This window comes from Podarcis liolepis (genome assembly GCF_965112155.1).
Source record: "Podarcis liolepis genome assembly, chromosome: 5".
NCBI classification, from domain to species: Eukaryota; Metazoa; Chordata; class Lepidosauria; order Squamata; family Lacertidae; genus Podarcis; species Podarcis liolepis.
In genome coordinates this window covers 64,435,527-64,453,867 of record NC_139556.1, presented here as the reverse complement: position 1 = coordinate 64,453,867, position 18,341 = coordinate 64,435,527, and the positions used below count along the sequence as shown (strand labels likewise).

At 39.7% G+C, this 18,341-nt stretch overlaps 1 protein-coding gene across 4 annotated transcripts in view; it reads right to left on the bottom strand.

Moving 5' to 3' along the window:
• The window catches only part of STAG1 (STAG1 cohesin complex component), a 102,264-nt gene that overhangs the window by 56,407 nt on the left and 27,516 nt on the right, over positions 1–18,341 (bottom strand). For 3 of the 4 annotated variants that reach the window (XM_083506335.1, XM_083506334.1, XM_083506337.1), the window contains exons 2-3: positions 10,398–10,524; positions 427–529 (exon numbers count right to left, since the gene is read on the bottom strand). In XM_083506335.1, coding sequence (XP_083362461.1) covers positions 427–529; positions 10,398–10,426 — 132 coding nt within the window. In that variant the 5' untranslated portion in view covers positions 10,427–10,524. Of the gene's footprint in view, positions 1–426; positions 530–10,397; positions 10,525–17,233; positions 17,434–18,341 lie in introns of all 4 variants that reach the window. The other variant, XM_083506336.1, reaches the window with a different exon arrangement.

The window sequence follows — 18,341 nt, the reverse complement described above, 5'->3', positions numbered from 1 at the left end:
GAGGAGAGGAACATAAGCATAAGCAGAAATCCACTTGCAAGATGCTGTTATGCCACCCTGTTTTTAACAACCTTGGTAAACAATTCATCCAGCAAAAGCAAAATATTTTCTTGAAATTTTCAGAAAACAGTCTTATTATATTTTGCAAACATTATAATTTGGGGGGAAAATTCAAACATTTTGCATATCAAACCTGCTTGAATACTTAAAATAATATATGTGACACAAAACAAAATATGAAAGGTTAACTTCTCTTACAAGCTGGCTTTCTGCTGCACTAAAGCATCCAATACTACTTGTTCTACCAATTACATGGCAAGCTTTCATACAGATTAATATATAAAGAAAACGTCATCTGGAAATTAAGAAAATGAAATGCAAGAACAGTCTTAAAACAGGTATTCAAAGAAAAAATAAGTGGCATACTGGAGGTCTGCCAGGACGACCGCGTTTTCTTTTCCCCTTCAGTTCAGTTTCTTCCAGTTCACTACCAGCATCTGAATGTGCAGTAGTTTCATTTGTAGAATCCCTGAAGGAAAATGCCAGTTAAAAATAAATTAGTAAACAAATTATTAATGCATAACGGAGTAAATATTTGGCCCCAACTCTACTTTTTAAACAAAACTAAGGGGCTAGTAAAGCTGGTCCCAAAATGCATGTTGTCAAGCAAGTGAAGCTCTCAGCTCACAGGATGACTACTAACAGGAAGGAGTGTGGATGATGCAGCAGGCAACTGGATCAGTTCTGTGTTCATGACATTAAAATGCTTGGAATATGGGGTGGAAATTGACTGGGATAATAGACAGGTAAGGCATGATGAATATTTATACATCTTTAACCACATTTTTCTCTTACTTAAAAAAAAAACTTAAAAAAACCCTACTGAAATCGAAATCAACATTATTGTTAATAGCATTGTAGAAACATGGAATCATCAGGTTACTACTGCTTTGGCTACATTCTCCCACTTCTGCCTTCTACCATGCTGCTCCCTATGCCTGGTATATAACTCCCACTGTATCTCCCTCTCTTTCTCCGATAAAAACTTTCACAAACTTCATCCACAGTAAAAAAATAAAGCCATCTCATTTTACAGCTGACAACATTAGGCTTATACAGAAGTGATGAGATCCTGCCCAGAGCAAATATTGGTTTAAGAACCTCCAAACAACAGTAACCAACAACTAAAAGTAACAAAACTGAAAATGGTGAAAAGGCCCAGGTTAAATGTCTATCAACATGTTATCCTATAGAACAGGTGCCAAGGATGATGGAAGCTTTAGTCCACCAACATCTGGAGGGCCACAGAGATTCCAGGGATTTTGTTACTTGCTGTTTCAGTAGGTTGGAGAAAGCCCTTCAAGGCATTCATTCACACATCAAATGTTAGCACAGATTTAGGAAACCTTATAACATGTCAGACTATTTATTCTCATAGTACAGTACTGCCTACTCTGACTGTCAGCAGCTCTCCACAGTTTCAGAAGAGGTCTGTCCCATCACCTGCTTTGAGATCCTTCTAACTGGAGCTGCCAGGTACTGAACCTAGGACCCTCTCGATGTGAAGTATGTGCTCTACCACTGAGCTATGGATGCTCCATCATTGCTGCAAGCTGTTCCTAACCCAAAGTCAAAAAACAAAATGGTATTTTACCTGCAATATAAATCTATGCCACAGCACTCATGAATGCCTAAGTAAAGGGTTCAGGAAAGACAATTCTTGCCTGTAACTGGTACCTCAATTAAGAAAACTCTTTCATACTAAAATAGAAGGGAGGGGAGAGGGGGAAATGTTCATTTGTTAAAAGCAGATGAAGATTGGCAGTGTGAAATTAAAGGAGAATCTGAAAATGTTTATTTAGAGAATAATGATCTATAGCCGATTTGGATTTCAGAGAGCAGTGCTACAAAATGGCTTCTGTACGATATGTAACACCTTGGGAAATGTATAAAATTTCTAAGACAAGTATGAGAAATGTTGGCATTGAGAGCTATCTAAAGGAGACTTTGTTCTGGTTCACACATCATATTAAACCGTAGTTGAGAACAGTGCTGGATTTACATGCAATCTGAGTGGGCTATAGCCCAAAGCCTCATAATATGGAGAGGACTTGGCCTCTTGCCATTAAAAAAAACAAAAACAAAAAAAGGCAAATTTTACTACCTAGGCCCAGTTGCTTAGCAACATTAAACACATGATCTATCAGTCTATGACTGCATAACAGTTACACAGGTGCCTACTTACTGTTTAATAAAGTTCATGGAGGCTTTAAAGCTACTCAAAATCAAATGATAAAGTCAGTTATGAAGTAATACAAGTCCTCAGATCACTGTGTATCATTACCACGTGCATTTTGAGAACAAGGGAGGATTATTTTATATCATTGTGAATCACAATATTTAAATTTGACTTTTGTGAAAATAATGAGTAAGCGATATAAAAGTGGTGCTAGTAAATGAAAGCGAAAACAGAACAGAAGGAAATGCTCCAGCGTTTAAAGCCAATCCATCATATGGCTTTGTACAGCATGCAGAAACAGCCCTACAGAATCCCTCATATACAGAACATTCATTTTTACAAACAGAAGAAAATCAGGTAGACTATATGAGGAGTCTGAGCAGACTGAAGAACAACCAGTTCACATACAGAACACAGCTTCCCAAGAACTTCAAGTACCACTACAAGTACAGAAACTTCTGGGGAAAGTGACAATGAAGTGACAGAACCTACAGCCAAAGGAATAACACAAGGCACTGAGGGAACGTGCCATGAGATAGTTACACTGAAAGAAGCAGTTCAAGCTCATTACCGTCCTAAAGAATGGGAAAACAAAGTAAATGATCTCAGCAAAAGTCCTAGCATTACAGACACAAAAATACCAACCGTTCTTGCTAATAGTAATTTCAGAGACAATAATGGACCACACTAAATAACAAGGAAATATCATTCTGGATTGAGAAAGGTCCATTGGAACGTCAGCACTGGATGGACCTTTTAGCACTTCAAAGTGAACATACAAAAACCAAGCCCAATTCGAATAATTTATTCTATTCCACCAAAGTAAATGGCCTACCCTTGAGAATGGCTAGTGTATTCTCCCACAAAATGAAAGGTCTACTGCTTTGTGTGCAAACTTTTCTCTAACCAAACTACCTCAACTACAGCTTTAGCTTCTACTGGATTTGATGTCTGGCATCATGCTTATCTTGTTCAAACCCAAGGAAGCTCTAAAAATCATATGAACTCTATGCTAACGAACTTAACAAGAAAGTGTGGTCAAACGTTCACATTAAAACTCAAAGAGCAAATCAAAGCAGAGCAGGATTATTGGAGGCACGTACTTCAGTGAGTTATTGTAGTGATTTCCCTTTTGGCAGAATGTGGCTTTGCGTTTAGGGGAGCTGATGAAGCATTTGGCTCAGCAAACAATGGTAACTTTCTTGGATTGCTTGAATCAATTGCCAAAATTGATCCCTTCCTGTGTGCTCACATAAATCAGTAAGGAGGTAAAGGTTCTGGGTCAGCCATTGTACTTCTCCAAAACCATATGTGATTATCCAATTGATGGTTAATACAGATCAAGAAGCAATACTGAGCAACATCAAACAGGCAGGTTATTTTAGTTTATCAGTAGATTCAACCCCTGATGTTTCCCATGTAGATCAATTTATTCTCATTGTTAGATATGTTTCTCTAATGATGGATTACCAGTTGAACACTTTCTTGAGTTTTTACGTTCTTGACTCCCGCGCACATCAGCAGAGCACGCATAAGCCCACCTCGCTACACCCCCATGTAGTGTAACCCTTGTTAAAAAAAACCCTTCTACATAGGGTATTGTAACTTTCCTGTCACTTTTGGAAGATGTGTAAAGTAAAAAATATTTTATTCACAGACAAGGCTTGTAATATAGAGGTTTAAGCTATAAAAGCCACACAATTGTTTTGTCAGCAAAATAGACCGGCTTAGCTGTTTAAGACTACTCTCACAGAAAGAGGTCAGGCAGTAAGGAGCATACAAGACTAATTGGGACATTACAGAAGAATCCAACCTTATTAACTCTAAAAATATTTTCTTGCATTCATGGCCACTTCATAAACACCTAATTCCTGATGTCATTAAAACAAATAGAAGAGCACTTTAAGAGCTGAGGAGACAATATCTCAAGTTACATCCTCTTCAGTTATGCTCTAGCTGTTAAGTCTGACCAAAGTTAAACAGACTAAATTTGAAAATGCTGCAGTAAGGAGGCTTTCAGAGCAGATTTAGCTAAACATGAGGGTCCACATTTTCATTCATTACCACACTTGCCATGGAAAGTATGCTGCCATTTTCCAATGAGTCCCTGGCTTCCTCCTAACTGAGCTTGAGTGGATGGGGATGGTCCCAACAAAGGTGCAGCAACCATAACCCGCTCCCTAGCACCATAGTTGGGAAGGCTAGGAGAGTCTGCTGTGTTGTTGAGCACCTTAGTGGTACAGCGCCAAGTCAACAAGTCCCCACCACTTTTCCCAGCTTTGAACTAGAAACTGAGGAGCAAAGGAAAAAAATTAGCCTTATCTCTGGTTCCATGACAAAGCGTTGTGGCAGTCACAATTTTTGGTATGACTACCCTGGTAAGCAAATGATGAAGTTACAATCCCTGGGGAAAACATAAAAAAGGTTTAATAATGAAAACTGTAAGGTTTAGACAAAAGTGGCCCATGCTGTGCTTCCCAAATAACTCACCTGACCTTTAATCACTTCTAGTTCACACATTTAATTGTTCATTTCTTCAGCTCAGTCACCTGGGAATGCAAGCTGCATTACCCTTTGAATCTAGGCACTCTTTCCCAATTGGCTATAGTAGGAGTTGGATGGAGAAGGTAAAGGGTATATATTTAGGGGGAGTTTGTGAGGGAATCACAGCTCTGTGAACAGGAGGGAGCCTCTGTAACAATCATCACAGCAGCAGTGGCAAACCACTAGGCAAGTTCAGCACTTGTTCAAGTTCCGCAACAGGGTATGGTGGGCAGAGAAGTAAATTCACAACTTCTTTAACCAAGAGCTTAGCTTATTAAATTTAAGACTTTTTAATTAAAAATAATACAGCAGCTTTTAATTTAAAAGACTAAAGCAGTTATGAGGCTAGGAAGCAAGCACAGGGAGTGACATCCTATGAGTGCCATACCTATGACTATATGCCTCTGGCAGCTTGTAGTTTCATAGGATACTAAAATAGAATATAACAATTTGGGTCCTGAAAACCTACTGGGGCACTTCTAAAGGTGGGTGGAGTCAGGATTAGAACCCATACTTCTTAACACCAAAGAGACTTTCTGTTGACATTCATTATTACTAAATGCCCCAGGGTAATTCTGCTAACAGGCACAAGTTCTAATTTTTATCAAAAGCTAGAACAGATTCCCACTTAAAGTATTTAAACTAGCTCAAACACTACCTTCTCAGTTACTTCATATACTGCATGCACACTGTACATCAAGAAACCTTTTGACTAGAATCACCAATTAATAGGACTAAAGGGTTTCCTTTGGGAGGGTAGGGAAACTGCAATCTGATAGTTGCAGAAAGGTAGATTGCTGTCTTTCTTTGTCCAATAGCAGCATTTTTCTGCTGTTAGCAGAAAATAAATTGCTTATATATTCTCCAGAGTAACCATCACCAGTTGCAGTTGCTTGAAGAAATACAGCAAGCAAGACCAAAAAGGCACCGTGGAGCACAGAATCTTGTCGCCACCATATTCTTGCTATTCTCTTAGGCAACACAAATAACATGATTTTAAATTCCCATATTCTGAAGAAAAAACTGAATATATATGGCATGTTTCCAATAAATTTTATTTTTAGATGTTTCTAGCCATTTTGAAATGTTTTTGGTTTTTTAATTGTATTGGTTTTTAAACCACAGAGGTGTTTGCTGCCTGGGCTCCTTTGGGAGGAAGGGCAGAATATAAATGTAAGGATAAAAAAATTAAATGGTTGAACTGAGTGTAATTTCTTCACCACAATCAAAGTGAACAATCACACATGTGATTAGGAACCTTTATTTCAATTTGCAGTTCACCTACCCTCACAGCAGTATTAAGGCTTTGTGGCCCCCGTATCTCAAATGTTTGCAGTTCTGATGAGAATCCAGGTCTATATACACCTGCCTTGCCAATAAATTTTATTTTATTCCCTAGTTTATCTGCTGGTAGATACTCTGCCAACTTCTGTACCATAAACAATTAGTATTAAGCAGCAGTATATACAGGGTAAGTCCTTTAAAAGAGGCCCCATGGATACAGAGTACACATGTTCCACGGGGCCTATTTTAGAAGACTCACCCTGTATATGGTTTGTTTTGGAGTACCAAACTCACACCACTGGATTCTCTAATCTCATGGAATTCTCTCCTTTCCAATATGACATATTTAGGTGGGGAAACCTAATAAACAATGGGAATGATTCGTACATTGAATTCTACTGAACTGTTCTACTGAAAGTCATGAGAAACTCACCATAGTCCATCCAGCAAGTTTATCTAGTCTGGCTATTCAGTCAGAGGGAACAGAACAAACTGAGATGCTGCGTCCATATAATATACCTTTAAAACAGACTTGCGATTTTTTACTTGTCCCAAATACAACACGTACATCTGCCCTAAAACTTAGGTGCCTACTCTTTGTCTCTAATTATTCATGTTGGATATTTCCAATAGAAAAGGAAGTAGAAATTGCTGCAGTTCATGTTTGTCTGTGGTCAGGAAGCATAATTAATGGGACTTTTTAAACACTGTTTTGAGGGTTTCCTTTACATTGAAATGAATATAGCTTGCATAAGTTACATAACAGTTTTCTAAGCTTTGTTAAATAGTAGACAGCAAGACAAATAGCCTAACTATTTGGCAGAAACTGAACTGCGGGGAATGGAAACAGCTCTGACCTCAAAAAATAAAGGTCTCAGAATCAATATCTGAGTAAAGTTCCCTCACAATATTGAGCAACCACTACCCATCAACAGGCACTTTGGATTAAGGATATATTTATTCCTTTTTCGTATTTCTATTTGGCCTTGCAATAAAAATAATCAAAGTGGCTTACAAATAATAAAAAGATGAATTAAACACCAGTAACCCAGGTAAAAAGAAGCATAAGATTCTAGAAAAAAGTAACCCCTACTAGGTTCAGAAATTAAGCATTAAACACTGGTAAATTTGCTGTTAAGCCAGAAAAATTTGTTCATTATAGTTGTTTGAGATTTTAAAATGTTATGGTCAGAATCCCAAATGTCCAAAACCTGATTAACATGCTCCTAGAGAGACCTTTGCACTTCGTGCTACTTAAACAGCAGCTCCATATGGCAAGTCATTCTTGAAATGAAGACTATCTAGAGCCCCTACATTAAAAGAACAGATTAATAAATTGTGATATATAGCCTCAATGGTTAAGTATCAAAATTTGTTCATTTATCTGACGGTAGATCAACGAAACAAATTTGAAAACTCTGGATGCCATGTATTAAATATTACAAGTTTTATCATCATTGTTAAATAGCATGGGGGACAAAATGTTCTGGGGCATTCTGCAGGGTACCAACTCCCAGGGCACCAAACAATACTCGTGCCCCCCATCCGGCACATTCTAATACAGTGGTGCCTCGCAAGACGAAAAGAATCTGTTCTGTGATTCTCTTCGTCTAGCGGTTTTTTCGTCCTGCGAAGCAAGCCCATTGACGGATTAGCGGATTAGCGGCTTTTAGCGGCTTATCTGCTGATCGGATCAGCTGATAAGCGGCTTAGCGGCTTAGAAAAAGGGGGGGGGGAAACCAGCAGGAACTCGTAAGACATTGTCGTCTTGCGAAGCAAGCCCATAGGAGATTCGTTTTGCGAAGCACCTCCAAAACGGAAAACCCTTTCGTCTAGCGGGTTTTCCGTCTTGCGAGGCATTCGTCTTGTGGGGCACCACTGTAATGGCCTTAAAGCTGGGAATGGTATCACTGTAATACAGTGCCCCCAACCTCACTTCCTTCAGCCACTCTAGGAAGATACCTTGGTCAACAATAACAAAAGTTGTGGAGAGATCAAGGAGAACAAGCAGGATTTCACTGCAGTCACTTCCTCTGTTTCTCACCCAAGGGGATACTGCTATTAGGACATTTCATATACCGGTAATCATAAAATTGTAGAGTTGGAAGGTACCCAAAAGGGTCATCTAGTCCAACCCCCTGCAATGGAATCATAGCTTTTATATTAACATGCACAGGAGGAAGCTGCAATTCCTATTGATGTCCCTGGGACTGACAGCAAACTGTGTATAACTAATATCCAAATGTATTTTCACTTCCTAATTACATCTGAAAAATGTTTATTTTTCTGAACCTTTAAAAACATATGCAAGTTTTTTCTAGCTCTACAAGGCAATAGACTTCAGCATCATCTGCTTCAGATAATGAAATTTTGTTTATTACAAAGCTGATGAGTTTATTTTCAAACTTTCTCTATACATTACAATCACATTTTACGTGGAGGTTCAGTTCCAAGGGTTCCACACATACACAAAAATTGTGCATATCCAAATCTTTGCAGCCACATGGCAGCTAGCAGCTGTACTGTGTGCTGAGTGGGCCTTGCCCAGCAATCAAGGCAGAGAGCCTAAAAACTCTTTTCGTGTCAGGTCAACATGGGTTTTCCCACACAAAAAAGAGCTTTTGAGCTCTCTGACTTGCTTTCAGGGCTATGCCCACCCAGCACGCAGGTTCTGGGAGGCCAGAGATGCACATGCAAGATTTTGCAGAAACTCACACAAGCATGCTAAAACTGGCATGTCAAGTGGGCCTTGCCCCCCAAGTAAGGCAAAGAGTTTAAAAGCTCTTCATGTGCCTGGTAACCCAAGCAGACCCAGTGCATAAAGAGTTTTTAAGCTCTCTGCCTTGCTTAGATTTAACGTGCACAATTTAAACCAGTCTGCCTTCAACTGCATATTGGTGAAATTACACAAATTAAGTGTGTATAAGATGCAATTGTTCTGTATGCTTTTCTATTTTCCCAAGGGTCGTGTAGGTATGGCTCAGACTGAATTCCCTAATGTTAGCTATCATATAAAAGAAAGATACAGTGGCAGAAAGGGTAAAAGACAAAGAGTCCCACTGAAATCCATGAAAAGTCAAAAACTCCTGCTTCCCCACCCCAACAGAGCAGGATTCCAATCAACTTTACGGCCAATTGCAGCACATCAAACACATTATATAAACCCTGTCCCGGAAGACCATCTCACAGATAACAATACATGGCCTCCTGCCTAAAAAATTTTACAGTACACAAGTGGGGATTTTGGTAGTTGAAACTCTTGGTCCTTTGTACAAGCACCATACCCAAGGTTACTATTTCTCAGAAACCTCACTCAGTTTATTTATTTTATTTATTTAAACAATATATATAACCACTTCACTTCAGTTTACAAAAATACAAAAAATAAAAATCATTTAAAACTATAAAATCTAACATCTATTAAAATGCCTGCTGGAATAGTCTTCAGTAGGTACTGGAAAGTTCAGTAGGGAGGGGACCTGTCTGACCTCAACTGAAAAGGAATTCCATAAACTTGGGCCCACAATGCTAAATATACAGCTCCTGGTGAACACGAGCCATGCATCCAAGCGATAGAGGACTACTAACAGTGACTTCCATGAAAACCTCGGTGATCATTCAAAGATATAAAGGATCAGGTAGTCCTTGAGGTGGACTCAAATTGTTAAGAGCCTTGTAAATTAACACAAGGACCTTCAACCTGGCCCAACAGCGTATAGGCAGCCTTACCTCTTTTTTATACCTTTTAATCAGCCAGTGCAGACTTTTGAGCACTGGAGTTATCTGCTGGTGATAGTCTGCCTTCTCAACAGTCTAGCAAAAGCATTTTGTACTAGCTGGAGACTCTGACCCAGGCCCAAGGGTACCCTCACATAGATCACATAGCAATAATCAAGTCTTTAGGTTACAAATGCATTGATCACTGTGGCCAGACTATCCCTAACCAAGAACAGCAGCAGCTGACATCCCAACTGTAAAAGGCACTCCAACCAGAGATCACCTGAGCTTCCAGTGAAAAAGATGGATCCAGGGCCACCCTCCAAACCTGTTTTTTCAGAGGATCTCTAACCCCATCCAGAACAGGTAGCTGGCCCATCTTGTGGACGCAAGTACTATCAACCCAAAGTGCCTCCGTCTTCCTAGGGCTGAAGTTCAGTTCATTGGCCCTCACCCAGCCCACTCAATATTATTATGGAGAAGTAGAGCTGTGTGTCATCAGATACCAAACACACAGTAAGTACTTCAATTACCATACAAGGTAAGCAATGCACTTTGAATATTTGGCTGTTGATTTTTTAAAAGAAAGAAAGAAAGAAAATGAACTACTCACTGTAAGACTGGTAACTCTGAAGTAATCATGATGTAGGCCACTATGTTTTAAAACCCAACGAGTATCTTGTGGTGACGTCTTTATCAGCCAATCTCGTAATTATTTTCAAGAAATCTCCAAATCCAGCCTATTAAATAAAAAAGGTAGTTAAGAACCATAATTCTGAAATGAAACTGTAGATTCAATAAACCAAAGGGTAGAGGGTAGGGAGAAGACTCTCTCGATCAAAGTCATGTGTATTTTCCAAATGTGAGGTAGAGGATCTTCCACACTGTGAATGTACAAAAAATGGGTGGATTTCTCAATCAGAATTATACATGTTTTTCTAGCTCTGGCCAATTTAATATTTAGCGTTCCGAATGCACAAATACAATGGGAAGCATTTCACAGCATCTTAATCATAACCTCATGTGAAAAATGCATATTCAATTGTTCATTTTATATATGAAATGTCCATTATCAATTGTTAACTGGATGACATATAAAAAGGTAACAGTTTACAAATCCAAATAAATAAAAATCTAAAGCACACTTAAAACAATAATTTTAAATAAAAGAAATAGTTTAAAAACTGCAAAAAGTAGAAATACAAGGCCGAAAGTTCCAGAGAGTTAAACAATCACATAAAAACACAGCATATCAGAAATTAAAAAGGCCTGTAAAAATAGTACTGCTTTTAGGTGTTGAAATGAACTACTGTATATATGGCTGGTTTGCATATGATAAACCACAGTTTGTCTTAAGCCATGTGTCTTTTGTGAACCCCCCATCCCTCGCCATGCAACTTGCATGGCTCCTCTCCCTGCTGCAGGGTGGCCGTACAGTTCTAATAAACCATAGTATGGTTTGTCACTAGGGTTCAAAATTCGCAGGGCACCAGGTGCCTTTTGCTAATATTCTCCATTTGCAAGCACCTCAAAAAGTCTGGGTGCCATTTTTTGCACCTGGCTGACATTCAAGGATTACTGAAATGTATGCACATATGTTAAGGATAAGCAATGTGTTAAGGAGTTTAACAATAAAGAGGGGAGTGTTTTGAAAACTGAGGTACGGTACCAATATTTTTATTGTAAACACCAAATTAAACATGTATTGACAATTTCTGCTAAAAATGTTATATTAACAATGTGCCACTTGTGTGAATTGCGTATTAGTTCATGCTTATCAAAATAATACCATATTTTTCGCCCTATAGGACACACTTTTTCCCCTCCAAAAATGAAGGGGAAATCTGGCTGCGTCCTATGGGGCGAATGCAGGCTTTCGCTGAAGCTTGGAGAGCGAGAGGGGTCGGTGCGCACCAACCCCTCTCGCTCTCCAGGCTTCAGGAAGACATCCACAGCCTAGGCAGCCCTGCGGGAGTTCCCGCAGGGCTGTCTAGGCTGCGGATAGCAGCCTGCTTCCCGGAGCACCGGGCGCGCAGAAAGCAGAGCGCCCGGCGCTTCGGGAACACATCCGCAGCCTAGGCAGCCCTGCGGGAGGTCCCACAGGGCTCCCCACGCTGCGGATAGCAGCCTGCTGCCCGGCGGGCGGGGCGTCCTGAAGCAGAGCACCCCGCACGCCGGGCAGACACCCGCAGCGTGGGGAGCCCTGCAGGAGTTCCCCGCAGGGCTCCCCACGCTGCGGATAGCAGCCTGCTGCCCGGCGGGCGGGGCACCCTGAAGCAGAGCGCCCCGCACGCCGGGCAGACATCCGCAGCGTGGGGAGCCCTGCAGGAGTTCCCCGCAGGGCTCCGCACGCTGCGGATAGCAGCCTGCTGCCCGGTGGGCGGGGCGCCCTGAAGCAGAGCACCCCTTGCTGGCAGACATCGGCCAGCCCCACAAGCTCGGGGGACAGCAGGGAGGCGCAGCACCGCCATCCCGCTGTTCCTCGACCTGGTTCGGTTTCCCCGACCTGCTTTTGGGGGGTAAATAAAGGGGGGGGAATTTCCCTTTATTTCCCCCCCAAAAAACTAGGTGCGTCCTATGGGGCGGAGCGTCCTATGGGACGAAAAATACGGTAAATAAATAGTGTTGCCGGCCCACTTGCCCCCCAAAGGGGCGACTAGACATTCTGTTTGGTGCCCACAACCCAGGTCCCAAAAGCCATTTGGCTTCTAGCTTTTCTATTCCAGTTTCTAACACTGCTTGTCATGTTAACTGAACTTGAACTGTAGCTTGTTTGTTTCAACCAAACCTCGAATGGTACGCCAAAAGTAAACCAACAGCAAACCTTTATTTCTGGCTTACTGTTTGTGGTTTGTTTGAAACAAACCATGATCTGGGTTTGAATAATACAACAAGAAACATTATGGCCTGTTTGATCCATGCTGGCACTACATGGGGAGCCACACATCAGGGAGAGACACATTCACAATTAAACCATTGGTTTAAGACAAACTATGGTTTATTATAGTATGATAACCAGGCCACAGCACTTCACCAAGATAATTTGGACACTGCACGGTTCAAACTTCTGATATGGCCTATGGGGGGTGGGCGGGTGGGAATTATTTAGAGGCAAGTGGAAAGAATGCTTAGCCTAGTGACATATACTTTTAAATCACCATTCAATAACCACAATCAACCACAAACTTAATTAGCTTGCCAGAAGTAGTACAATTCCTTAAGGTTTCCCCAAAAGCACTGTTTGCATTGTAGCAAAACTATTGTTTTCTTTCATTTCTGCAATTCTTTTTTGCCTTTCTTCCACCTTGCAATGCTTGCATTAATGCTCTTTCCCCTCTAGTTCCATGAATTCCCATGCAGTATTGTATCAAATACTTTATAATAGGGTGGTCCAACAGCAATATTTGATGCCCCCTCCAGATATTCAAAATGACGTGGCTGTTATATTTATTTTTGACCTTAGCACAATAATTTAACCTCCACAATATAAGAATGGATCTATACACCATACATCAAACAGTCTTGGATGAAACTGATTATGTTTACCAGTCTGAGTTCAGGCCTGGTTTGGGGACAGAATCAGCCTTTATCACCCTGATGGATGACCTCCTTCAGAAGGGGGATCGGAGTAGTGTGACCCTGTTAATTCTCCTAAATCTCTTAGCAGCTTTTGCCATCATTGACCAGAGATCCTTGTTAGTATTTCACGCCTCCAATGCTGCAGATGTGATTGGTGTAAATCACATGCCTGACTTGGAAGAGTGTGGGAATGGAGGACAGTCTTATCTCTTCCGCTGTATGTACTACTGTACTTTTGCTTTTACTTGTCCTATTTTCCCTCTCGGAGCTGGAGAGAGAGGACGCCATGATTCCTTTGACGGTACATAGTGTTTAAATAAATACATAAAATAAATACATAGATTAGCTCTATGATGTCTCACGCTTCTTGCTGTGTTATGCCGGAAGATTAGTGTGCATACATCTTTTGATATATGGCGCTGAAGCACACCGGAGAAGAAGGGAATTGCCTTTTCCAGAGCTGCAAATACTAGAGGAGGCTCGGAGTTTGGGGCTGCAGGGGCACCTATTTCAAAATTAATAATTCCATTCGAATGCAGACCCTTTATGTTCACTCATCTGAATATTTTCCCCTCAGCTTTTGTCAAGGGCAGATATTTAAACATCCTCAGAAACGATAGACATTGCAGATTTTCTTAAATATGCCAGACATAGTATAACATTATTTTCTACTGCCCACTGTGCAACCAGCTATGCTATCCTCCTTTTTGGGTAGTCTAACATCGCGACACAATGAAAGTATCAGATGCTATCTGTCTGACATTAACCCGGAAGTAACTGCAAGGGTGACTAAGTTTTTATCAATTGTATCTCTCAGAGTGGTGAATGGCACTATTTAGCTGTAAGAAACTCCAAAGAAAATCCTCATTATTACATATGTTTACATGGCTGTTTATTTGTATCTATTTTAAAATTTCATATATGGATGTTTTATGATGGCTTGTGTTTGTAATGCCTAATAAAGGTTTGGCGAAGTAAGTCCTAAACCAGTGCCTGTATGCAGTCATGCATTAGGTGGGGCTAATAAATAAATATTGATTCCGAGGCCCAAGAACTGGATAGTGTAACAACTCTAGATAGTTGTACACTCCCTCTGAAAAAGCAGGTGCTCCTGGATCCATTGTTGTCAAAGGCCCAGGTGACATCACATGGTTCAAAGCACCCATTACCAATTTCAGTTGGTGCTCTAACTATGGCTGTTTCTGGACTGGGATAACCCTTCCACAGTGGTGCATACAGTGGTAAGCTCATTATTAGAAAACCGCAATGCACCTGCTTCAGAAGCCACAGCTAGTGCAAAGTGTGGCTGCTAGAGTTCTTAAGAGGTACAGCCGGCAGTATACATATTACAACTGATGAAATATCTGCACTGGATGTCTATGTAATGTCAAGCCAAGTTTAAGGTTTTTTTGTTGACATTTAAAGGCCTAAATAACTTGGGACCAGGATACCTAAGCAGAGCCCTCTCCTGATACAGTAGAAGCTGATCTTTTAAGAACTTCTGATGAGACACATTGTTTGTTTCACAACTAATGGATTGTCACCTGGGGAAACCATGAAGGAGACCTTTTCAGTGGGAACACCCTACCTCAGTTAAGTTACGTGGGGGAGATGGTGATGACTTTTAAACATCAGTAAAAAACCTAGGTTTTTCTGGATTCTCTTAATTTTTAATTCTTTGTTTTGTAAACTGCTCTACTTTGTTTATGATTTACAATTGTGTGTTGTTTTCATCTTAGGAAATTTTATTGAATGTTGCTGTATTTTTGTTTCCTTCTAAACTACAGATAGTATTTATTCATTAAAATTAATGTAACAATTTAGCTAACCATTCAAACATGCCCAAATGAAGAAAAAAAATGTAAAAGCCACATCCAGAAAGCTAAAACTTTAAATTTGCAACACATCCAGCTTTTGAAAATAATGGCAATATCACAGGAGCTTTGCTCCTCCATGGTAAGCTACCCCTCTCAACGACCAGAGGACAGTAAATAATTACTATTTGTTGGTTTCAGATGTAATACTACTGCAGAAAAACCCTTGATGAAAGTATTTCATCACAAAGTTAGCATTATGCACCTTAACCAAGAGCTCTAAATTTAGAATGGAAGATCAAGTCATACCAATGACTGCAGTCCAATAGAGTTCTCAGAAGAAAATATTGCTGCCCTTTACTTGGTGCCTATGCCAAAGTTATCTTAATAAATCATTGCATTTAGCAATTCACCCAGCAACTACATACAGGGGACTAGCATATGCAAGTGGGCGTATGGAATTCCAAGACAGTGGGTAAGCAAACTGGCAGAGGAGAGTGGGTGTGATCCATTCTTCTTCTATCAACCAGTAGAGTAAAAAGTCACTTTAAAAAATAAATATGAGACATATGGCCTAGTTTACATTGAACACTTATGACTAAGTGCTATGTGTGAACCCTGTCCAACACCTTAACTATGCTTTGTTTACTGCCAACAAATCACAATCTTAAGGCATGTTTTGTTGCTGACTTATGAACTTTGGTTTAAGTATGACTTGATATTACATATAAATCTATCACCCTTCCCTAACCATAGTCCTACCCCAGGTGCTCACCACCAACAAATGCATGAGGCAAGAGCAATTAGAAAACAAAACAAAACTTTGGAGAAATGAACTATGATTTGTTTGACCATCTGTTGGAGAACTCATGGTTAACTATGGTTTAAACAAACCACAGCTTTTCTGCAAATCAGACCAGTATTTCTATGTTGGCTACAGAGGAAGAAGCTTCATTTTCTCTGCAGCCAGCCTTAGAAGGTTCATTCTTATTTATAACCCTGCTTTAATATCTAGCTTATGAAACAAATAGATGCCATGGTTCCAGGACACCAACTGCTCTATATATCAAGTGCTCAATCATGCAGTTTTCTGCATTCAGTGGCCCAGATTCAATTTTTAAAATGCAACATCATAGCATCTCACGCACTGAATCAGTGTACTTTGATCTTCAGGGGTCAAGCAAAAAGAATAGCTTCAACTCAATGTACAAGCTGAGCAAACTAAGATAAAAAGAAAATTGAACCACTAAGAACAAAAAGCCAAAAAATAAATGACCAGATACACATAAAGTGCATACTATCCTTTCATTTCCAATAGCTTTAATTTTTATTTATTTTTTTGCAGGGGAGACTCTAGAAAATCTTGGTTCTGTATTTAAGCATCAGCAATTCTACTAACATACCACATTCCATAGATCAATTTACCATCGCTGTTGAAATTACAGTAATTTCCAATGTGGATTCAATGAGGTTTCATCACTCTCATTCCTGGCTTCTATATTTCTTCTCTCTCCATCAGGCATATTAGTGTGCATTAACAGCCAGATCATATATACACAACATTGCCTGTGACCTACTAGGAAGTTGCTATAGCAACCACTGCTTTCTGCAATACATGTTATGCATTTTAAGTACCATCAGAGTGGATATAACATGCCTGTCATTAGCAAGCACAACTCATAATAGCTCAAAATGAAGGATACTCCAACAGGAAGTATATTTTGCATGTGGAAATCTTGTGAAGCTTGTTATTTCCAACATATATTCTAATGCAATGTTCTAAGCTAAGGATAAAGATGGAACAAATCTGATACAGTCCTAAATCAGTTTGTATTCTATATAAGCACTGAAAGATTAATGATACAATTTATTTTAAAAATTGTTTTCTCATACCCAGCCTTCCTCCTGCCTCAGGATTACTTACAACTTTTTAAAGCATAATTATTATTTTTTTAAAAAATAATAATTAAAACCATAATCTTTTAAAAAACCAATGCATTCTACTAAAAATGAGCAATTAGCAATGAAAAGTGAAATACAAATGTTTTTAATATACCTAAACATTGCTAATGTGAGAGGTAACCAAATCTCAATCAGGAGGAAGTTCAAAAGCCAGGGGCCACCACTGTGCTTCATTCCACTGCTACACAGGCTTCACCCACTGAAAGCGCCACCAACAGGACTTTCCTTGCAGATATATGGGAGAGGTTAAGTCCTTCAAGTACTCAGGCCCCAAGTTGCACAGGTATCATGCTACTAGGAGGCAACCCAGAAACAAAGAAACCTATCAGAGCTATTGACTACAGGCATCTATAACCTCGTACATCACCTCTGAAGGGAAGCGCTTTTTACATTAGCATGAACAGCAAAAGGGACATTTAGTACAAGGTGGCCATCCTATTGCTGTGTTCCCAAGTTTAGGGGATGCCACTGAGTTCCAGTCTTTTTGATAAGTAGAACGGCAACAACCAAAGTCAACAGTTTACAGGAGGAAGATGACAACTCCAAGTTAAATCCTGGTCTCATTCAACTAAGTTTTAATCAGAGGAAATGCACTGAAATTAATGGCCTAACTTAGTTATGTTCATTGATTTCAATGGATCTACTCTGAGTAAAATTAGTTGAATGGCATCCAGTATAATCCCCCTCTTTTCTTCAAGGAACATGGTGCACACAATTTGTTCAATCCTCTTTTTGTTTGGAAGAAAGAAGAATGGTTGTATCATTAAAGTTAATATTTTAAAAGCCAAAAGGCAAGAAACCCAAATTATAATGAAAATCAATTAAATCATCTTGTAAGTACTTTTCTGCAGTTTTACTAATGCAATGTTGCTTTCTATCTCTGCACAGGAATGTTCTTGGAACCTCCCTGAATATGAATCTCAGCTTTACTTTAAGTATTTCTCAATTTATCGCAGATAAATCGCAGATTTCAAATCAATTGCCACATAGTCTAAAACAGGCAACAAATATAGTAAATTTATTTCCTAATTTGTTCAAAATTTGAGCTAGCAATCAAGTCTTAAATGAAATGCCTACTTTCAGTCCCCTAAGATACCTAGCACAGAATTTTCTGCCTATTGGGGCATTTGAACACAATGCTAAATGAACACGCTGTGGTTATCATCACTGGTAATCCTTTAATTCTAACATCACCGGCATCA